Raw genomic sequence first — 23,822 nt, 5'->3', positions numbered from 1 at the left:
ACAGAAAACAAAAAGGAAAGCACAGCTCAGTTCAGGGGGCCGGCCGTGCACAAGGCAACGGCGACGACGTGGAAACAGTTCAGGGGGCCGGCCGTGCTCAAGGCAACGGCGGCGACGAAGGAGACGACGGAGCAGTTCAGGAGGCCGGCCGCGCGGAAGGCGGCGTCGGCGAAGGAGACGGAGCAGTTCAGGAGGCCGGCCGCGCGGAAGGCAGCGGCGGCGTCGGCGAAGGAGACGGAGCAGTTCAGGAGGCCGGCCGCGCGGAAGGCAGCGGCGGCGGCGGCGAAGGAGTTGACGGAGCAGTTCAGGAGGCCGGCCGCGCGGAAGGCAGCGGCGGCTCTCCAGTGTTAGGCGTGCTGGCCATGGCCCGGTGGCCACAGGACCAGACGAGGCAGGACCAGGCGAGGCAGGACCAGGCGAGGCAGGACCAGGCGAGGCAGTACCAGGCGAGGCAGGGCCAGGCGAGGCAGGGCCAGATGAGGACGAAGACTCTGAGGCAGGGCCAGACGAGGACGAAGACTCTGAGGCTGGGCCAGACGAGGACGAAAACCCTGAGGCTGGGCCAGACGAGGACGAAGACCCTGAGGCTGGGCCAGACGAGGACGAAGACTCTGAGGCTGGGCCAGACGAGGACGAAGACTCTGAGGCTGGGCCAGGCGAAGATGAGGCTGAAGCTGAGACTGAGGCCGGACCAGGCGAAGCACAGGCTGGAGCTGGACCAGGCGTGGCAGAGGCGGAGGCTGGACCAGACGGCGACGTGGACGGAGACACGGAGGCCGCAGCTAGCGTGGATGAAGACACGGCCACTGCAAACGTGGACGAGGCTGCCGGTGGAGCAGCTGGTGGCTGAACGGGCCCCTCGGACCCTCCAGCGGAGACGGGTGGCTGAACGGGCCCCTCGGACCCTCCAGCGGAGACGGGAGGCTGAACGGGCCCCTCGGACCCTCCAGCGGAGACGGGAGGCTGAACGGGCCCCTTGGACCCTCCAGCGGAGACGGGAGGCTGAACGGGTTCACCTGACATCTTACAGTTAACAGTCCAGAAGCAAACAGGTGTCAGATGTCCTGAGGCAAAGACCAGCTCATTCACTTCAAGAATCATGTAGGCTGACATAACAGGCTCTAAAACAGAAAGTCCTGCTTCTATATTCCTCCCAGCTACCATGCCAACAGAGATCCCCTATCATCGGGTAAGACACGCGGCGGTAGACTGTGTGTTCAGCCTCCTCTTTTTCCTGCTGTGGAAGGTGAGCACTCTGTACCCTCCGTCCAGGCTCATCTGCGCAGGTGCCGCAGAGTTTGGCGGGCTACTCAAGCGGCCCTACTATGCACGAAGGAGAACAACAAACGCATCGCAGACCGGCACCGGACTCCAGCACCCGAATACTCTGTCGGATAGAAGGTATGGCTCTCTACCCGCTTTGTTCCGGTCAGGACTGAAGCCAAGAAACTTACACCCACCTTCATTGGCCCTTTTGAAATCTCCGCCTTGGTCAACCCCGTCTCTGTGAAGTTAAAACTCCCTCGCAATATGAGGATCCATGATGTTTTCCATGTTTCACAACTCAAACCTGTCCGGTCCAGTCCTCTGTGCCCTCCTTCCAGGCCCCCTCCTCCCGCCCGGCTCGTGGATGGGTTGCCGGCTTACTCCGTCACTCACATAATGGACTCTCGGCGCCGGGGGCGTGGCTGTCAGTACCTGGTTGACTGGGAGGGCTATGGCGTGGAGGAGCGCTCCTGGGTCCCTCGGGCGGCCGTTCTGGACGTGCCCATGCTCCGGGAGTTTCACCGCCTGCATCCGGACAAGCCTGGTGGGTCGCCGGGAGGCTCCCGTTGAGGGGGGGGTACTGTCATGGTCTCCGCTCCTCGTCAGCTGACAGCCGTCAGGTGCTTTGTTTTTATTTCCCTTTCTCTCTCGCCCTCTTCCATTCTCTCTTTCTCCTGCCGGGGCGGAGCTCAGTATGGGCTCCTGTCCCTGGCCTACGCACCTGGAGGTGATCAGCACATCTGTCGCTGATCATGAGAGATTGGAACCCTTCTTAAGAGGGCGAGTCTGCTCTACTCGTCGCTGGATCGTTGAGCCATCAGCATCAGTCGTCCTGTATTTTGTAAAGTCAGTTTGTGAGCCTGTCTGAACCAGGAAACTAATGGTTTTTTTCTGCCTGTGTATAGATTGCCTCTGAACCTGTTCTTTCCCTGTGCATGGCGACTGAACGGAAGCAAGAGAGATAGAGGAAAGGAGAGGAGATGTGCGAGGGCTGAATGGAAACCTTCCCTTCCTGGACTCCTGTCTCTTTCACCCCTGGACCCTGGAATCCCGGCCCTTTTTCCCTTGACACCATTATGTGTATATATGAATTCCACTGTAGAGGAACACTGTAAATAAATGCACCTTATGAAGACACTAGTCTGCGCGTGAGTCCGATCTACGAAACCTGACAGAGAGAGCGTCCTCTGCTGCTTCATCACTGTGTGGTACGGGAACTGCACCCTCGCTGAAAAGAAGTGTCTGCAGCGGATAGTGAGGAAAGCAGAGAGGATCATTGGAGGCCCTCTCACATCCACCTCCCAACTCTATGACAGACACATCATCCGACGTGCGAACAGCATAGTGAAGGACACTCTCCACCCCTCACATGCACCGTTCTCCCTCCTTCCATCTGGCAGACGGTTTCACACCATCAAAACCGTGACGACCAGACACTGGAAGAGCTTCTTCCCCCAAGCAGTCAGAGTCCTCAACTCACTACCACAAAAGGACTGATATAAACATACTGTTAGAGAGTTATCTCTGGGATGCTGGGATGATAGCTCCCTCAGGACTTAAACTCCGGTCAGAGAGTGGGGCACAGAGAGTGATGTCCGGATATACTTTAATGGAAGTTAATAGCAGCTCAACAGTACAGCAGTAGGCATACTTAACGAATGTGGGAGGGGTGGACAGACGTGTGGTTCTGAATAACAAGAAACAAGGAGAAACAATTTTCACATATAAATATAACACTCGTCACTTCCCAACATCATGCCAATATAATGATCTGTAACCCAAATAATCAGCTGAATGCTCTGACATAAGAAAGTCCCACAATCCCATTTAAACAGGCAGGAAACAAGAATATCTATATATCTCAGACAACAGAAAAGACCTAATGCCCCCAAATTAGGAAAGGTCAGCAATTACATGGTCTTCAGTGCCCTCTTGTGGCTAAATAACACAACCGCGGTACACAGATCCAACCCGCAACAAATGCTACGGTGGTAAGTCACATGCCTCTACCACTCTCGATAAATCTCCTAGCATAAACCCCCTGTAATCAATGTCAAAGTACAACCCGTGCTATAAGTGGAAATAGACTCGTAGAACTGGAGGGATTTTGACTCACATTTGCACAGGAACGCACACGGCTGGAGATCGCTATTCCCCCACACTCATGGAGAAAAAACATGGCTAGTGCTCCTCGGACTCGTGATACGGCAGGAGCGTCGTAAAAGCATGTGACGTCACCACCGCAGCAAACAGTAAGAACAAAGTGGAACTTATCGGCAGAAATTAACACTGCACTTATAGTGATGCGATTGAAATATAAGGAGACTTTCGGACACATACACTACACATTACAATACTCATCAAAAGACACAAAAACAACAAAAACTTCCACAAATCCACTACAAACTGGACCTGGGCTCAGCATGCTTATTTGCACACTCAGTCACATAGTTCTGAACACATCTAAATTATATTATATATCTGCACATTTTGCATTTTGCACATGTCTTTGTCATGTCTCGTCAATGATATCCCGACAATGACTTGAAACTGGTATTTAATACCTACTGCACATCCCTGGGTTTGTGTGTCCCAGGGATCCCAGGGGCTATGTTGTCTGGGGGCTTTTGCCCCCTGGTAGGGTCTCCCATGGCAAATTGGTCCTGGGTGAGGGACCAGACAAAGAGCGATTCAGAAGACCCTTATGAAAAGGATATCGAGGGAACAGTTTACCCTGCCCGGGATAGGGTTACCGGGGCCCCGCCCTGGAGCCAGGCCCGGGGAGGGTGCCCGAGGGCGAGCGTCTGGTGGCCGGGCCTTAGTCCATGGGGCCCGGCAAGGCACAGCCCGAAGAGGAGACATGGGCCCATCCTCCCGCAGGCCCACCACCCGCAGGAGGCGCCATAGGGGTCGGGTGCATTGTATGTTGGGTGGCGGCCAGGAGCGGAGGCCCTGGCGGACTGACCCCCGGCTGCCAAGACTGGCAATAGGGACATGGAATGTCACCTCTCTGGTGGGGAAGGAGCCTGAGTTAGTGCGTGAGGTTGAGAGGTACCGGCTAGATATAGTCGGGCTCACCTCTACGCATGGCTTGGGCTCTGGAACCAGTCTCCTGGAGAGGGGCTGGACTCTGTCTCAGTCTGGAGTTGCCCCTGGTGAGAGCCGGCGGGCTGGGGTGGGTATTCTAATATCCCCTCGGCTTGCTGCCAGTATGTTGGGGTTTTTCCCGGTGGACGAGAGGGTTTGTTCCCTGCGCCTTAGGGTCGGGGAACCTAAAGAGAGGGGCTGAGCTGTCAACTGATCACCACCTGGTGGTGAGTTGGATCAGGTGGCGGGGGAGGACGCTGGACAGACCTGGTGCACCTAAACGCGTAGTGAGGGTGTGCTGGGAACGTCTAGTAGAGGCCCCAGTCCGCGAGATCTTCAACGCACACCTCTGGCAGAGCTTCAACAGCATTCCGAGGGAGACTGGGGACATTGAGTCCAAATGGACCATGTTCAGCGTCTCCATTGCCGAAGCTGCTGCATTGAGCTGCGGCCGCAAGGTGGTTGGTGCCTGCCGTGGTGGTAATCCCCGAACCAAATGGTGGACACCGGAGGTGAAGGGAGCCACCAGGCTGAAGAAGGAGTCCTATCGGGCTTGGTTAGCCTGTGGGACTCCGGAGGCAGCCGACAGGTATCGACAGGCCAAGCGGAATGCGGCTCGGGCAGTGGCTGAAGCAAAAACTCGGGTGTGGGAGGAGTTCGGAGAGGCCATGGAAAAAGACTTTTGGACTGCCTCGAAGAGATTCTGGCAAACCGTCAGGCGTCTCAGGAGGGGAAAGCGGTGCTCTACCTGCACTGTGTATAGTGCTGGCGGAGCGCTGCTTACGTCGACTGAGAAAATTGTCAGGTGGTGGAAGGAATACTTCGAGGACCTCCTTAATCCCACTGACATGTCTTCCGAGGAGGAAGCAGAGTCTGGGGATGAGGGGAATGACCCGCCAATTTCCGGGGGCGAGGTCACTGAGGATGTTAAACAACTCCTTGGTGGCAGAGCCCCTGGTGTTGATGAGGTCCGCCCCGAGTTCCTGAAGGCTCTGGACGTTGTAGGGCTGTCCTGGTTGACACGCCTCTGCAATGTTGCGTGGAGATCAGGGGCAGTACCTGTGGACTGGCAGACCGGGGTGGTGGTCCCGGTCTGCCAGCCATTGGCAGTGAATGAGTTAAACCCATTGACTCATTCACTGCCATTGACGGCTATAGACGTCAATGGCAGTGAATGAGTTAAGAAGGGGGACCGAAGGGTGTGTTCCAACTACAGGGGATCACACTCCTCAGCCTCCCTGGGAAAGTCTATGCCAGGGTGCTGGAAAGGAGAGTTCGTCCGCTAGTCGAACCTCGGATACAGGAGGAACAATGCGGTTTTCGTCCTGGTCGCGGAACACTGGACCAGCTCTTTATCCTCTCGAGGATACTTGAGGGTGCATGGGAGTTTGCCCAACAAGTCTACATGTGTTTTGTGGACTTGGAGAAGGCATTCGACCGTGTCCCTCGGGGTGTCCTGTGGGAGGTGTTGCGGGAGTATGGGGTGTCTGGCCCATTGCTACGGGCCATTCGATCCCTATACAACCGTTGCAAGAGCTTGGTTCGCATTGCCGACAATAAGTCGGACTCGTTCCCGGTGAGTGATGGGCTCCGCCAGGGCTGCCCTTTGTCTCCGGTTCTGTTCATAATTTTTATGGACAGGATTTCTAGGCGCAGCCAAGAGGCGGAGGGCTTTCGCTTTGGTGGCCTCAGAATCTCATCTCTGATTTTTGTGGATGATGTGGTTCTGTTGGCTTCATCGGGTGAGAGCCTCCAGCTCGCACTGGAACGGTTCGCAGCCGAGTGTGAAGCAGCGGGAATGAGGATCAGCACCTCCAAATCTGAGGCCATGGTTCTCAGCCGGAAAAGGGTGGAGTGCCCACTCCGGGTCGGGGATGAGTTCCTGCCCCAAGTGGAGGAGTTCAAGTATCTCGAGGTCTTGTTCGCGAGTGATGGGAGAAGGGAGCCGGAGATCGACAGACGGATTGGAGCTGCAGCTGCAGTAATGCAGACGCTGCACCGGTCTGTCGTGGTGAAGAGGGAGCTGACTGTAAAAGCGAAGCTCTCAATTTACCGGTCGATCTACGTCCCTACCCTCACCTATGGCCACGAGCTGTGGGTAGTGACCGAAAGAATGAGATCGCGGATACAAGCGGCAGAAATGAGCTTCCTCCGAAGGGTGGCTGGCCTCTCCCTTAGAGATAGGGTGAGAAGTTCGGCCATCCGGGAGGGGCTCAGAGTAGGGCAGCTGCTGCTCCACATCGAAAGGAGCCAGCTGAGGTGGTTCGGGCATCTGACAAGGATGCCCCCTGGGCGCCTCCTGGGTGAGGTGTTCCAGGCATGTCCCACCGGGAGGAGGCCCCGGGGCAGACCCAGGACACGCTGGAGAGATTATATCTCTCGGCTGGCCTGGGAACACCTTGGTATTCCCCCGGATAAGCTGGAGGAGGTGGCTGGGGAGAGGGAGGTCTGGGCCTCTTTGCTTAGGCTGCTACCCCCGCGACCCGGCCTCGGATAAAACGGATGAAGATGGATGGATGGATGATGGATGCACATTCCACTTTGTATTGTCTCTGTCCTGTCTATGTTTATCATACAGTTAATATTGTATAGTTACCATTATAGTATTGTATAGAATTGTATAGTTAGTAATAAGGATGGGTACCGGTGTCCGGTGCCATGATGGCACCGGTTCTGACATAAACGGTAGTAACCAGACCGAAAAGCAGCGCACATTTCGGTGCTTTATTTCAGTGCTTTTTTTTCCTGAGCTGTGATACACTTCTAGCCAATCATTTTACGTTTCAGAGGATAGTAGGCGCGTCCAGGTACGTACGTTCTTTTAGAGCAGAGCTACAGATTAAAAATGCCCAAGGCGAAGCGGTCAAAAGTCTGGCTGTACTTCACAGCAAAATATGCAAACTCAGCAGCCTGCAACAAGTGCTTTAAGCTGATACTGTGATACTGTCAAAGGAGGTAACACCTCGAATCCGATGAAAGACCTGGCGACGCATAGCGTTTTTTTTTAAAAGCCAAGAAATGCGCTGTATTTGATAGCTTGCTGCGAGACCTCACACCGAGCGCATCTACTGCGGGTGTGGTGCCTGTTATCAGACCCGGAGTTAGCAACATCCCCAAAATCACGAAGAGGAGAGTCCTGGCCCCTAGCCCTGCCAGTGTAGCAGAAATGATGACGGATGATGATGGCAGCAGCAGCTGTTCTTCTCTGCGTGAGTAGCTTAATGTTGTTCGTGTGTAATTTACGTTGAGTAGGCTAACCACGTTATTACATTAATGCAGGTAAGGTGAACTAGCAAACATCATCATAGCTACATGCGGCTGTCTTCTTGTTTGATGGCAGATACTCCCTTCACCCTGGCCAAAAAGGCTAAAATGACCAAAGAAAAAGAGGTAAACTGCTAAACATGAGAGGTTTTTGGATAAAGTATGTGTTTTTTCCATTGTTTAAGCACTGCTTCCAGCCAAGAGTGATACCATATATGCCCCATAGCTGCAGAAAAGGCTAACATTGTTATCTTTTTACAAAAAACAGCTGAACATGAGAGGTTTTTGGACCAATTTTGTGTTCTCCATTCTTTAAGCACCGGTTTGAGCACCGTTTGAGCACCGGCACCATTTCAAAAGTACCGATTTGGCACCGGTATCGGATAAAACCTAAACGATACCCATCCCTAGTTAGTGATTAGTACCCTTTTATCCCTTAATTTTACCGAAACATAGCATGTTATTTATTTGTAATTCCTAGTTTTATATCTCTTGGAGATATATCCTTTGTATATTTATAAATGCACCATGGGGGGCTTAGAGTGAAACAGCATTTCGGTACGCTGTATACTGTGTATACTACTGTATTGACCAGTGTTGGGACTAACGCGTTATTAAGTAACGCGTTACAGTAACTACGTTATTAATGTGGTAACGAGCACGGTAACTAGTTATTATGCCAAAATCAGGAACGCGTTACTTGTTACTGGGATTTAGATAGGGTCGTTACTCGTTACTTCGTGTGGTGGCTATCGCTGAGCTTCCACAGATTCAGTAACATTAGCAAGTGGTGGAGGCCAGCAGGTGGATGAAGGAAAAGGGACCCAGAAGGAAAAGAGACCCGAGGCGGCCGCCAGTCCAAGTGTGAACTGAACTTCAGGTAAGAAGTTATGACCTGCAGTCTCTCTGGGTCAGATATAAACCAAGTTTAGGTGGAGTTTATTGTCGTTATTCTGACTTTTTCCGTACTGCGTGCTAGCTAGCATGACGGAGTTTCTATACAGCTGGGTGGTGCTGTGTTACTGATGTTGAACTTTATTTTGTTCATAAGTTATTAGAGTTGCCAACCGTCCCGTCTGGTATTCAGAGAAAATAATACGCGTTTCTTATTGAGGTGAAAAGGAACAGTTTGTCCCGTAATTCAGCTACAATGAAAAAGGCACAAAGCTGGAGTTATTCTGTGTCTTTACGCTGCACAGCTGCCTCTTCTTCTTTCATTCTCTCCCCCTCCCTCTCCCGTTTCTACTTCAGTCATGAAAACTGATCAATGATCAGCTGATCGGCTTTCTTGTTTGTTTATCGCCCACTTTGCGCCAAAAGAGGAAACCAGCGGATGTCGCGCTAAACAACAGCAGCACGTTTAAGCTTGATCAGGTGATGGAGAAACAGGTTTACCTTTTAGGTGACATGAATGAGTTGAAGGGAAGTTATGAACTGTTTCTGAGAGACAAATACCCCAGGATCCTTTTTTAGGTAGCTGACAGCTGGTAACTGTGCTGGTGCAGATCTAGCAAAGTGTTGCCAGGGGGGCATGTAGGGCATTAACAGGGAGAGGGGGGCACAAAGAAATACTTTTCTTTCTTATTCTCATTTAAAATGTCTAGCTTTTAAAAAATAATTATCTGAATCTTACAACAAACGATTGATAGATTGATGCATATATACCATCAAAACAGTGTTCATCACTGTCACAACAGTGTTTATTTTCATTCAAAGGCTTTGTGATTTTTCCTATAATGGTGGGCCAGTCTCTAGTCAAAATGCCCGGGCCAATTTTCTGTCCCAGTCCAGCCCTGTATGCAGCTCATCTGCAGTCTGGTGTTACCTACATCTTCCTATTCAGAAGGCAGAATTTCAGAGTTCTGAGTACAATTGAAAGCACCACGACTGCAGTTTTTGTGTTGGATGTAAAAGGCGCACATGACTCTGTGACATGGGCTAGAATCATGGCAGCAGTCAATGACGGTCCAGGTGTGGGATTTCTCTCGTGGAAATGTGCACATTATCTTTTCCTTTCTATTGGTAGGTGGCACAGTGCACTGTGGCAAGTAAGCAAGCTAGAAGACTGGCAAAGTTATGGAAGAAACACATTAACAAGAGAATTCTGAGTAAAACCAAAGTTACTTTCCCTAGTAACTAGTTACTTTGAAAGTAACGAGTAACTTGACGTAACTGAGTTACTTTTGAGAGAAGTAACTAGTAATGTAACTAAGTTACTATTTTAAAGTAACTTACCCAACACTGGTATTGACAATAAAGCTCTTGAATCTTGAATCTGAAGTAAGCCTGCAGTGTGAGAGCGAAGTGCTCTAATAGGGTGATATGGTACTACAAGGTCATTAAGATAAGATGGGGCCTGATTATTTAAGATCTTGTATGTGAGGAGCAGGATTTTGAATTCTGGATTTAACAGGAAGCCAATGAAGGGAAGCCAATACAGGAGAAATCTGCTCTCTCTTTCTAGTCCCTGTCAGGACTCTTGCTGCAGCATTTTGGATTAACTGAAGGCTTTTCGGGGAGTTTTTAGGACTTCCTGATAATAATGAATTACAGTCGTCCAGCCTGGAAGTAATAAATGCACGAACTAGCGTTTCAGCGTCACTCTGAGATAGGATATTTCTAACTTTAGAGATGTTGCGCAAATGGAAGAACGCAGTCTTACATATTTGTTTAATATGTGCGTTGAAGGACATGTCCTGGTCAAAAATGACTCCAAGGTTCCTCACAGTGTTACTGGAGGCCAAGGTAATGCCATCCAGAGTAAGAATCTGCTTAGATACCATATTTCTAAGCTTTTCAGGGCCGAGTAAAATAACCTCAGTTTTATCTGAATTAAAGAGCAGAAAGTTAGCGGCCATCCAGGTCTTTATGTCTTTAAGACATTCCTGCAGTTTAACTAATTGGTGTGTGTTATCTGGCTTCATGGACAGGTAGAGCTGGGTGTCATCTGCATAGCAGTGAAAATGTATGCTGTCTTCTAATGATGCTGCCTAAGGGAAGCATGTATAATGTAAACAGAATTGGTTCTAGCACTGAACCCTGTGGAACTCCATAATTAACCTCAGTGTGTGAAGAGGACTCTCCATTTACATGCACAAACTGGAGTCTATTCGATAGATATGATACAAACCACTGCAGTGCAGTACCTGTAATACCTACAGCATGTTCTAATCGCTCTAATAGGATATTATGGTCGACAGTATCGAACACTGCACTGAGGTCTAGCAGGAAAAGCTGATATGAAAGGAAGGTTGGAGATTGGCCTATAATTAGCTAAGACTGCTGGGTCTAGAGATGGCTTTTTGAGTAAAGGTTTAACTACAGCTAGCTTGAAGGCCTGTGGTACATTGCCGATCATTAGAGATAGGTTGATTATATTTAAGATCGAAGAATTAATTAATGGCAGGACTTCTTTGAGCAGTTTTGTAGGAATGGGGTCTAAAAGACACGTTGATGGTTTGGAGGAAGTAATTATTTAAGTTAACTCAGAAAGATCAATTGGAGAAAAAGAGTCTAACTTAACATCAATGGTACTAAGAGTAGCTGTAGATAATATTACATCTGTGGGATGATTATTGGTAATTTTTTTTCTAATGATAAAAATTTTATTTGTGAAGAAGTTCATGAAGGCATTACTAGTTAACGTTAAAGGGATGGTTGGCTCAAAAGAGCTCTGACTGTTTGTCAGCCTGGCTACAGAGCTGAAGAGAAACCTGGGGTTGTTCTTATTTTCTTCAATCAGTGATGAATAGTAAGATGGTCTGGCTTTGCAGAGGTCTTTCTTATAAAGCAACAAACTATTTCTCCAGGCTAAATGATGATCTTGTTATGGTTTTTATGTATCTTTGGTATTTATTTGTGCCCTAGTTTAGTTCATCTAGTTAATTTCTAGGTTGCTGTTTAGTCCTTTGTTTCTTAGTTGTTTATGTCATCTCCTCCTGTACTCTGTCTCCCTGGTTCGTGCGTCTACCTGTCATGAGTCATGTCTGTGTGGTTATGTTAAGTTCATGTCATGTCTAATCTCCATGTTTCCTGTTTTACTTTGAAAGTCTGTGTCCAATGTCAGTGTATTTAGTTTCACTTCTCCTGTCCTGTCTTTAGGTTCATGTGTGTCAGCTGTGATCCCATGTGTGGCCACTTCCCTTGATCATCCCTCATGTGTATTTAGTTTCTGTGTTTCATTCAGTCTGTGTCGTGTCGTCTGTGTTCCCACCCTCCATGTTTTCACGGCCAGTCTTTGCAGTCATAGTCATAGTTTTCTGAGCCTTCATAGTTTATCACAGTATCAGTTTCCCAGTTTAGTTATAGTTTAGTTCAGTCACTGTGCTTCTGCCTTGTTTGAACTCTCTCTCATCAGCCATAATAAAGGCTCGCTTTCAGTTTAAGTTCACCCCCGTCTCCTCACCTGTGTTCACACCTGGGTCCACCACACACACCACTGCACGGTCTGTGGAGACAGATCTTCTAAATTTGTGACACGCTATTTCCTCTCCAGCTTGCATTAAAGATCTCTCTGAAAATATATACCATTGGCCCATAAATAAAACAAATTCTCAATATTCAAGAGACTAAGGCATTGCTTGAAACTTTTTCAGACAACTTGACAGGTAAAAATGCAGCCAAAAAAATGAACTGATTCATTCGAAAGGAATCTTCAGTCAATGAAGAAGTCATTTGAGTTACAAAATGTTTCTCCCACTCAAAATGCAATGCCCAGATGAACAGAATCAACTCTCTGCATTTCCTCACCTGGATGACTGAGCATGCATCAAGACACCACATTAGATAGTTGTGTCTGTGAAGGTTCTAAGTCATCCAGGTCATCGTAGTCAAAGGAGCTTGCAAAGAAAAGCGTCTGGACTTCTTTAAGTTGCTTGAAGACGTTTCACCTTCATCCGAGAAGCTTCTTCAGTTCTAAGGTCAAATGGTGAAGAGTCCCAGATATAAACCTAGTGGGAGTGACCCCCCACAGAGGGACAAAAGGACCCCCTGATGATCCTCTAATCGCCTGAGCCAAGGTGTGAAACTGGGTGTGGGTCCCAATCAGCCAGAGTTTCGGGTGTGTTCATTGTGAAACCTGGCCCCACCTTATCATGCGAATTCCTGAGGTCAGATGGCCCAGGATGTGAGTGGGCGTTAAGGCGTCTGGGAAGGGATCTCAAAACTGGATTATAGATGGCAGAGAGTTGGTGTCGTAAACCCCCGCCTCTGTTCAAAGATGGTCGCTCACAGTGGACATAGATGGCTTCTTTCACTCCTCTTTCAAACCATCTGTCCTCTCTGTCCAAAATGTGAACATTGGCATCCTCGAAAGAGTGACCTTTGACCTTAAGATGCAGATGGACTGCTGAGTCTTGTCCTGTGGAGGTGGCTCTTCTGTGTTGTGCCATGCGCTTGTGAAGTGGCTGTTTGGTCTCTCCAATGTAGAGGTCTGAGTAGGGATGGGTATCGTTTAGGTTTTATCCGATACCGGTGCCAAATCGGTACTTTTGAAACGGTGCCGGTGCTCAAACGGTGCTCAAACCGGTGCTTAAAGAATGGAGAACACAAAATTGGTCCAAAAACCTCTCATGTTCAGCTGTTTTTTGTAAAAAGATAACAATGTTAGCCTTTTCTGCAGCTATGGGGCATATATGGTATCACTCTTGGCTGGAAGCAGTGCTTAAACAATGGAAAAAACACAAACTTTGTCCAAAAACCTCTCATGTTTAACTGTTTTCCACTTTTTCTTTGGTCATTTTAGCCTTTTTAGCCAGGGTGAAGGGAGTATATGCCATCAAACAAGAAGACAGCCGCATGTAGCTATGATGATGTTTGCTAGCTCACCTTACATGCATTAATGTAATAACGTGGTTAGCCTACTCAACGTAAATTAGCTACTCACGCAGAGAAGAACGGCTGCTGCCACCATCATCCGTCATCATTTCTGCTACACTGGCAGGGCTAGGGGCCAGGACTCTCCTCTTCGTGTTTTTGGGGGATGTTGCATAACAGGCAACCCACCGGCAGTAGATGTGCTCGGTGTGAGGTCTCGCGGCAAGCTATCAAATACGGCGCATTTCTGGGCTTTTAAAAAAAACGCTATGCGTCGCCAGGTGTTTCATCGGATTTGAGGTGTTACCTCCTTTGACAGTATCAGCTTAAAGCACTTGTTGCAGGCTGCTGAGTTTGCATCTTTTGCTATGAAGTACAGCCAGACTTTTGACCGCTTCGCCTTGGACATTTTTAATCTGTAGCTCTGCTCTAACAGAACGTACGTACCTGGCCCCGCCTACTATCCTCTGAAAGGTAAAATGATTGGCTAGAATCTAAAGTGTATCACAGCTCAGGAAAAAAAAGCACCGAAATAAAGCACCGAAATGTGCGCTGCTTTTCGGTCTGGTTACTACCGTTTATGTCAGAACCGGTGCCATCATGGCACCGGACACCGGTACCCATCCCTAGGTCTGAGCATTCCTCGCTGCACTGTACAGCATACACCACATTGTTAAGTTTGTGTTTTGGCGCTCTCCAGTGCCAAAGTCCCTCCATCCAACCTCACAATACAGGAAAAGAAGGCTGTCGCTTCCCTGAGCAAAGACCACAACATCACTGTTTTACCAGCTGATAAGGGAAGATGCACCGTGGTCCTAAACACTACAGATTACCATACAAAGATCACTACTCTCCTCAGTGACAAGAATACCTACGAAGCCCTAAAGCGAGACCCCACAAGCAGCTACAAAAAGAAAGTTATAGCTTGCCTTCAAGATTTGAAAAGGACAAAATTATTGACCGCCTTACATATCACCGCCTTTACCCAGGGGATGCCATACCCTGCATCTATGGACTTCCTAAGATCCACAAGGAAGCTGTCCCACTCAGACCCATAGTCAGTAGCATAAACTCAGCCACTTACAACATTGCTAAACACCTTGCTACCATCCTTGCGCCCCTCGTGGGGAACACCCCACACCACATCAAGAACTCCACCGACTTCACCGACAAGGTCCAGAAACTTACCCTGGATCCAGATGAAACCATGGTGTCCTTTGATGTAGTCTCTCTTTTCATTTGCATACCCACCACGGAGGCCGTGGAGACTGTCAGAAAACGACTACAAGAAGACAGCTCCTTGAAGGACAGGACAAACTTCACACCCGATCAGATTTGCACACTGTTAGACCTCTGCCTCACCACTACATATTTCAAGTACAACGAAGGCTTTTACAGACAAAAACATGGCTGTGCCATGGGCTCCCCCGTGTCACCTATTGTAGCCAACCTTTACATGGAGGAAGTGGAAAGGAAGGCTCTTGGCTCTTTCAAAGGCCACTGGTACAGATATGTGGACGACACCTGGGTCAAAATCAAGACACAAGAAGTGGAATCCTTCACTGTGCACATTAACACTGTGGATAAAAACATCAAGTTCACCAGGGAAGACACAAAGGACAACTGTTTGCCTTTCCTGGACTGCGCCGTGCACATTGAAGAGAACGGCAAACTCAACATCGAAGTTTACCGGAAGCCCACACACACGGACCAGTACCTCCTCTTTGACTCCCATCACCCTTTGGAACACAAACTTGGAGTAATTAGGACCCTACACCACCGGGCAGAACATGTTCCCTCTAAGCCTGAAGGAAAAAAGAAGGAACACACACATGTAAAGGAAGCACTCAAAACGTGCGGCTATCCTAAATGGGCGTTCTTAAAGTCAGCAAAGAGGCACAGAAAAGAAGATCAGACACCAGCGAGGGAGGATAAGAAGGACAGACGCAACAAAATTGTCATCCCCTATGTAGCCGGTGTATCAGAGAAACTCAGGAGAGTTTTCTCCAAGCATGACATCCCAGTGTATTTCAGACCCAGCAACACGCTCAGACAGAAACTGGTTCACCCGAAAGACAAAACGCCAAAACACAAACTTAACAATGTGGTGTATGCTGTACAGTGCAGCGAGGAATGCCCAGACCTCTACATTGGAGAGACCAAACAGCCACTTCACAAGCGCATGGCACAACACAGAAGAGCCACCTCCACAGGACAAGACTCAGCAGTCCATCTGCATCTTAAGGATAAAGGTCACTCTTTCGAGGATGCCAATGTTCACATTTTGGACAGAGAGGACAGATGGTTTGAAAGAGGAGTGAAAGAAGCCATCTATGTCCACTGTGAGCGACCATCTTTGAACAGAGGCGGGGGTTTACGACACCAACTCTCTGCCATCTATAATCCAGTTTTGAGATCCCTTCCCAGACGCCTTAACGCCCACTCACATCCTGGGCCATCTGACCTCAGGAATTCGCATGATAAGGTGGGGCCAGGTTTCACAATGAACACACCCGAAACTCTGGCTGATTGTGACCCACGCCCAGTTTCACACCTTGGCTCAGGCGATTAGAGGATCATCAGGGGGTCCTTTTGTCCCTCTGTGGGGGGTCACTCCCACTAGGTTTATATCTGGGACTCTTCACCATTTGACCTTAGAACTGAAGAAGCTTCTCGGATGAGAGGTGAAACGTCTTCAAGCAACTTAAAGAAGTCCAGACGCGTTTCTTTGCAAGCTCCTTTGAATTAGATAGTTGTCAGTTTATTTAGAGGAGTGTGGCAAAGCTTGTCGAAACTGATGTCAAATCACATCAGCATCAGGTGTCAAATGGTAGAACTGACACACCAAATCAACCATTCTGACAGAATAACTTTAAAGATAACTTTAGTTCAAGATCAGGTTGAACTAAGGTTCTTAGGTTTATACCGTTACCACGGAGGATATACAATAACAGAACTTTTTACATGTTGCAGAACAGATGTAGCCTCATGTCATTGTGATGTAAAACATGAATAGGAAACATGAGGACATCAGCTTGTAAGCTATAAGTACATGAGCAAACTGTAAATGACTTATGGTTCAAACTAGCCTGCCATCTTTTGCCATTAGTTCATCTATAAATTCAGCATCAAAAGTAACAAATTCTTGACTTTGACATAATTATGACATTTACAGGTCAATGTGAAGCACTTCTGTTTGAACTGAGGTGGAAAATGGGTGCAGCTACTCTGCTGTACAGGAGGAGGTGTTGTTGCATTGTGCATCTCCCATAGTGGGATTTATAATAAAAGAACACCAGAGGTCTGGACCCTGTTAAACTGATGAATATATAACACCATCATAATCTCATGTAAGCTTGTCTACTATGTGCAATGATCACAACTTGCAAAAATAAAAAACTGAATCCAAACAGTCTCAGCGAATCAAGAGTTTATGAAAGGATGGCAGGTGAATGATACAGAAGTAAATATCTGACAGCATTCTAGTAGTTATGCATGTTGTTGCTGAATCACTTAAGATGTAATCACAATAAAACAATCAATTATTTTCCCACGTGAATTTTTCATTGTTGACATAATGCTGATCAGTTTTTACATTGTTTTATGTGACAGAAGAGGAAAGACTACAACCACTAGTAAAAACATTTCAGGATGGTCCCATAGTCAGTCACGACCCACAGATTGCCACGATCATAGCTCACATGGTTGATGCGAGAGGGCATTGGTATTTTGGTCCAGCTCGTGCCTTGTGGAGTGCTGCTGTCGATGCCTTGTCTGTAGAGAGAAGACATTGATACTTAAATCATTGGATCTGTTTTATTTGTGCAATTGAGGTTTTGGCCTCAGCGCCTCACCATATTATCTATCCCGAGTTAAGAGTTGTAAGTCTCATGGTTGCTCGGTCTGGTGACCCAAATATAATGTTTTTGATTACTTCATGTTCTGTGATTTGGGGGTTTCTCGTGGTCTAGTCTGTTGCATTTCTAGCTCCTTTGGTTATTCCTTAGTATTGTTGGTGATTTCTAGACTTTAGATTTTGTTAATGTTCTGTGTTACATCTAGTTATCTAGGTTAAGCTGTGTCTCTCTTCTGTATTTATTGTGTGTTTTCCTTTGTTCTTTGTCGGGTCGTCTGCATTTCCTCTGCTCTTCTTCACTCCGCATTTCCAGGTTTCATGTTTTCTAGTTCAATGTTTCAAGTTTCATGTTCACCTTTTCCCAGTTTAGGTTTTGTTAGATTCCTTTCTGCCATTTGTTTTGTAATATTTGTTGCAGCCCTAAATAAAGGCTTGCTTTCTGTTAACATCCACCTCATTTGTCTGCATTTGGGTCCGCATTCTCTTCTCTCCACGCCGTCTGCCTTAGCAGGCGTGACAGGAAGAGGTAAATATGTTTAACAGATGTGAAAAATGAGATTTCTATGATTTCTTTTAAGTGAACACCTAAATGTATTATAGAGGAGAGACAGATCATTCAAAGAATCCATAACTGAAATCTAAAAATTCTTAGTTACTGAGTTTCTGAGTTACAGAAACTATGATGATTATAAGAAAACATTACTAGTTTTCTTTTGTAGCATTTGACTGGTGATTCTACACATGAACATTTTATGGCTCAGTGATCATTACAATGAAAGTCGCTTCTAGAAAGATTTAACCCTTGTGTGGTGTTCATATTTTTGTTACTCAGCCAGTGTTCATGGGTCTGGTGGACCCGCTAGAGTTTTGGCTTTCCAAATTAACTCTATCAAACAATTTTATGTTAAATTACTCAACAGATGTTTACTTCATCCCAATTACAAGCCATATGAACAGTAAACATGGTTAATTTTTTCCCTTTACCTTTGTTAGATCACATTTATGAATTAATGTGCTTCTCGTTTTTTTTGTTTTTTTTTTATAAAATGTTATAAAAAAATTAATCAGTTATAATCAAGTGAAGTGAGTGGAACGACAACACATTTACACGTGAAGCAATATGTTTCCCAACTAAATGACATCAGCTGCTCATCAATGGTGACATTAGGCCCAGGGTTGTAAAACAGGGGGAGGTGGTGCACCCACTTATCCCACACTGTCCTGATGGCAGCTAGCTTGTCTCTCTGCCGTTGAGCTGGTCTGTCATCTCGGTTATCAAAACGGATAATCCTGGAAATTTTGTTGAAGTTTTCCAGAGACATCGATGCACGGAAAGGTTCGTGCCGGTTTCTGCATCCCACAAGATTCTGTGGATTCCCCTTTGGACATGAAAACTCCTGCAAGGATAAGAACCCCAAAGTAGGCCTGTAGATCAATTTGGTCCATCTACTTCCACCTCTCTCCAAAAACACACCTTCATTCTAGATTACTGCAAACTAGAGATGGACCGATCCGATATTACGTATCGGTATCGGTCTGCAAATCGGTATCGTGCTTGATCGTGCTGCAATCGGTATCGGTCTGCAAACCAGACCAGAATCATTTTCTGGATGGAATCTGGGATGAAAAGCTCAAATAAAGACTTGATGTCCTGCACATGAGTAACTGTCAGCCGTGTTGGCCCTGGCTTATCACAGTAACAGCTCTGTAGGGTGGCTCATTTCTTGGGCAAGAAGACCATTCAATTTCACCAGTTATTGACATCCATATTTCTTCACTTGCTGTCTGGTGGGCTTGTTCTGGTCCTGGAGCTGGCTGCTGATGGGGTACTCGTCTTCGTTTTGTTACTAAATGGTGCTCAACCTCATCCTCTTCTTCAAAGTCACTGTCAGACTCTGAATTTTCAGAAATGTGAAATATTCTGAAACCTCTTTGTCAACATCATCATCCAAAGCTCCTCTCTCTTCCAAAATCAATTGGATGGCCCTCGCAGCAGATAATCTTTTGCCATCTTGATCAGTTGTGATAAAGAACCACACTGGCAAAGTCTTATTTATAGTATTATGCCCCTAATTTGCAGGTGGGACAGGGTATGAGAAAATAAAATTTGGATCCCTCAAGAAAGAGGGTAAAATGTGCGGGAATGTAAGAGCAGACGGTGTTGATAGTTGGATTTTCAACAATGTTGCAACTTTGTGCGGGAGCAGGACGGGAAGAAAACACTATCAGCAGCACCAGAAAGGAGGAGGACAGAGTATGGGAACACAGGACCTACACTTTCAACACTTTTATTAGACCTGGGTCCAGTGGACCCAAACACCTTGTATGTAATGTAAATGCGTGGGGGGAGGTACAGTATGCGGTCATCGAAAAATTTTTCAGATTTATGTTCTTCACAGAAAATAAGCCAAAGCCAATGAATTTCAGGTTGAAAAACTAATTAATTTTTTCATTTTTCTTTTGAGAAAAACTGAAAACGGGTCTCACAGACCCGAACACCATATTAAGCACAAATTGCCTTTGTGAGCAATTTGTTATTCATTTGTGGAGAGGTCATTCTAAGGTTGAAGAGCAAAATAGTGGTTGATCCATTGCATGGATAACAACAGAGGAGTCAAAAACACAATAACCTGATTCAAACAGAGACTGAAAGAGTCCAAGCAAAAAGAAAGAAGAAAGAACAGAAATACTGCCAGGGCTAGTTAAAATGCTATCAGACTAGATTAAGTGTTTACCTTTGGAAGACTTCTCCTCCTCTATTTACAACAAAGACGCTTCCATCAGTCCCAATTTCAACCATTACTGCAAGACCATCCACTTGTATCCAGCCACTGATGCCACAGGTGCTCGGTGTTACTTTCTGTCATGAAAAGCAAATATGGTGAGATGTCTTGATCATACAAATAACAACACAAATGATCATTAAAATAAAAAATAATTTACTGTGAAGTAGATGTTTTGAACTGAGTTCACTCCCCAGCATCCATATTTTGAGCTGCAACTGACATACATTAAAAGCCCAGGCAGGGTTGTCCAGCTCAGGGTGCTCTGTTCTCTGTAGGCTGAGGCAATGGTGCTTTTCAGACAGTGGATGGTGGAGGTGTCGGTAACTCCCACCACCTGACCATCACCTCCAGCATCCACCTGCTGTAAACTCTCACCTGAAGACACACAGAGGTACAGATCATTCATTCAAACAGCTGCTACCGCGCACACTCTACTGTCTTAAGTCTGTGATAAAGCTCACCATTCGCAAAAACAAAGCTGCCAGCTACGTATTTGTAGACCCTGTCGTCGAGGTCAACACCCCAGATTCCTGCAGGTCCCACTGAGACATGCTTCAGGGTGAGTGAGCCCATTTTGTACCACTGTGATCCAAGCAGAAAGTATGCATAATTGTTGCTGTCTGTCATCACAACGTTCCCCTGCCCAGCATCAATCTGTACAGCAGGAAACTGTTGTGGACCCTCCGTGCAAGTGCAGCCTGTGAAGAAAAAAGCACAAGTTAACTCAATGCATGATCTGTCACTTTTAAGGGAAACTTTTTATTTTGCTCTATTTATTTTACCTTCATTGGCTTCAAGAAATATTGCATTGTCACATTTTAAAATCAGGACTTACCATGACTGACAAACGGGTAACTAAGGACCAACAAGAAGGCTGCAAAAGATTTCATATTGTCTCTGAGTCTGTGTGTTAAAGGAATGAATCTCTGCATCTTTGCTGAGCTACTGCCCTATGATAGGTGTGTTTGTGTTACTTTTATAGCATGCTGAAACATTAGAACTGTGAGTCTGACCTGGTTTTCCAGGCAGTTTTCCAGAGCTAATAAAGGAGGAAATGTTTTAGCATTTACTAGAAACTAAGAATAAGAACTTATAAGTGATAACTTCCTGGAGATTATTTACTAGAACCTACAATGGATTTAAATCGGCCCATGGTGTAGTGATCTGTGCTAAACAGATTATTTTCTTCTTCTATTGTTGCGATATAATCACATCGTGCTGACAATGACCGTATGAAATGTTATCATTCAACAGTTCCCATTCAAGTGGGTAAAAAAAATATCTAATAGAGATCTCTTCTCTGAGATATAAATGCTTTTGTTCGTTCATTTGTCTTTTCAGCCAAACTAACCACGAGGATTCATATTGGGAAATACAGTGGCTTGCAAAATATCGGCCCCCTTGAACTTTTCCACATTTTGTCACATTACAGCCACAAACATGAATCAATTTTAGATTTTCAGATTAGATGGGCCGCGTTTGTGAACAGCAGTTTTCAGATCTTGCCACAGATTCTCGATTGGATTTAGATCTGGACTTTGACTGGGCCATTCCAACACATGGATGTGTTTTGTTTTAAACCATCCAATTGTTGTCCTGGCTTTATGTTTAGAGTCGTTGTCCTGCTGGAAGGTGAACCTCCGCCCCAGTCTCAAGTCTTTTGCAGACTCCAAGAGGTTTTCTTCCAAGATTGCCCTGTATTTGGCTCCATCCATCTTCCCATCAACTCTGACCAGAGTCCCTGCTGAAGAGAAGCACCCCAGAGCATGATGCTGCCACCACCATATTTGACAGTGGGGATGGTGTGTTCAGAGTGATGTGCAGTGTTAGTTTTCCGCCACACATAGCGTTTTGCATTTTGGCCAAAAAGTTCCATTTTGGTCTCATCTGACCAGAGCAGCTTCTTCCACATGTTTGCTGTGTCCCCCACATGGCTTGTGGCAAACTGCAAACGGGACTTCTTATGGTTTTCTGTTAACAGTGGCTTTCTTCTTGCCACTCTTCCATAAAGGCCAACTTTGTGCAGTGCACGACTAATAGTTGTCCTATGGACAGATTCCCCCACCTGAGCTGTAGATCTCTGCAGCTCGTCCAGAGTCACCATGGGCCTCTTGGCTGCATTTCTGATCAGCGCTCTCCTTGTTCGGCCTCTGAGTTTAGGTTTACAGTTGTGCCATACTCCTTCCATTTCTGAATGATTGCTTGAACAGTGCTCTGTGGGATGTTCAAGGCTTGGGAAATCTTTTTGTAGCCTAAGCCTGCTTTAAATTTCTCAATAACTTTATCCCTGACCTGTCTGCTGTGTTCTTTGGACTTCATGGTGTTGTTGCTCCCAATATTCTCTTAGACAACCTCTGAGGCCGTCACAGAGCAGCTGTATTTGTACTGACATTAGATGCACACAGGTGCACTCTATTTAGTCATTAGCACTCATCAGGCAACGTCTATGGGCAACTGACTGCACTCAGACCAAAGGGGCTGAATAATTACGCACACCCCACTTTTCAGTTATTTATTTGTAACAAATGTTTGGAATCATGTCTGATTTTCGTTCCACTTCTCACGTGTGCACCACTTTGTGTTGGTCTTTCTCGTGGAATTCCAATAAAATTGATTCACGTTTGTGGCTGTAATGTGACAAAATGTGGGAAAGTTCAAGGGGGCCGAATACTTTTGCAAGCCGCTGTATATCACCTCCCAGGAATCCATCCTCTGGACTCTGATATTTTTATTTTCAAGGAGAAAAATGGATTTCAAAAATCCATCCAATGGCTATGTGGTAATAATGTTAACATGTTGACTGTGTGTCAAGTTCCTTATAGTATAATTTACTTATGGATGTCAATTCTCGCATATTAACTGCTACTGTATGTGGTGAAAGTTTGTCTAGTAAGACAAAGGGGCATGTTACTTTTTGATCTTTCAGCTGAATCACTTTATCCAGAGAGAAGTTGTTACTTTAACCCTGTAAGATTTAGTGTATGAGAACTACTCTGACATTTATGTGAGCAGGCCCAGAGTGACAATGAATAGAGATGAGCTCTGGTGCAGGATTTCATGTCTTATAAAAGCAGACCCTGGCCAGTGTTCTGTCACACCCAAGGTGAAATATCTGAACACAAACACAAGTAAAAACCTAATGTGTATGCGAGGCTTCAGGAAACCCCAACAGTGTGGAAGGATAAGGAATAGCTTGGAGATAAAAGTGCAGATGACAGCATGATGGATGAGCATGACTGTGCTTACTTCAAGTCCCATAATCTCAGGTTTATACCGTTACCACGGAGGATATACAATAACAGAACTTTTTACATGTTGCAGAACAGATGTAGCCTCATGTCATTGTGATGTAAAACATGAATAGGAAACATGAGGACATCAGCTTGTAAGCTATAAGTACATGAAGAAACTGTAAATGACTTATGGTTCAAACTAGCCTGCCATCTTTTGCCATTAGTTCATCTATAAATTCAGCATCAAAAGTAACAAATTCTTGACTTTGACATAATTATGACATTAAGCACTTCTGTTTGAACTGAGGTGGAAAATGGGTGCAGCTACTCTGCTGTACAGGAGGAGGTGTTGTTGCATTGTGCATCTCCCATAGTGGGATTTATAATAAAAGAACACCAGAGGTCTGGACCCTGTTAAACTGATGAATATATAACACCATCATAATCTCATGTAAGCTTGTCTACTATGTGCAATGATCACAACTTGCAAAAATAAAAAACTGAATCCAAACAGTC

At 46.3% G+C, this 23,822-nt stretch overlaps 1 protein-coding gene and 1 long non-coding RNA gene across 2 annotated transcripts; both read right to left on the bottom strand.

Moving 5' to 3' along the window:
* Positions 1-2,855: 2,855 nt before the first annotated feature.
* On the bottom strand, positions 2,856-3,503 carry LOC145421329 (uncharacterized). The gene is made up of 2 exons (XR_013902668.1): positions 3,383-3,503; positions 2,856-2,953 (listed from the first exon to the last, which is right to left on the bottom strand). It is a non-coding gene; the product is annotated as an uncharacterized LOC145421329 (long non-coding RNA).
* Positions 3,504-16,846: 13,343 nt separating this feature from the next.
* LOC113009467 (fish-egg lectin-like) lies at positions 16,847-21,012 on the bottom strand. The gene is made up of 5 exons (XM_026147776.2): positions 20,909-21,012; positions 20,535-20,771; positions 20,231-20,448; positions 20,023-20,147; positions 16,847-17,205 (listed from the first exon to the last, which is right to left on the bottom strand). Exons 1-5 carry the CDS (start codon positions 21,003-21,005, stop codon positions 17,064-17,066), a joined length of 819 nt encoding a protein of 272 aa, XP_026003561.2. The 5' UTR covers positions 21,006-21,012; the 3' UTR covers positions 16,847-17,063.
* Positions 21,013-23,822: the final 2,810 nt, after the last annotated feature.

This window comes from Astatotilapia calliptera, chromosome 17 (genome assembly GCF_964374335.1).
Source record: "Astatotilapia calliptera chromosome 17, fAstCal68.1, whole genome shotgun sequence".
Lineage (NCBI taxonomy): Eukaryota > Metazoa > Chordata > Actinopteri > Cichliformes > Cichlidae > Astatotilapia > Astatotilapia calliptera.
The sequence above is the reverse complement of the archived record's forward strand: the minus strand, read 5'-3'. Positions and strand labels throughout refer to the sequence as shown.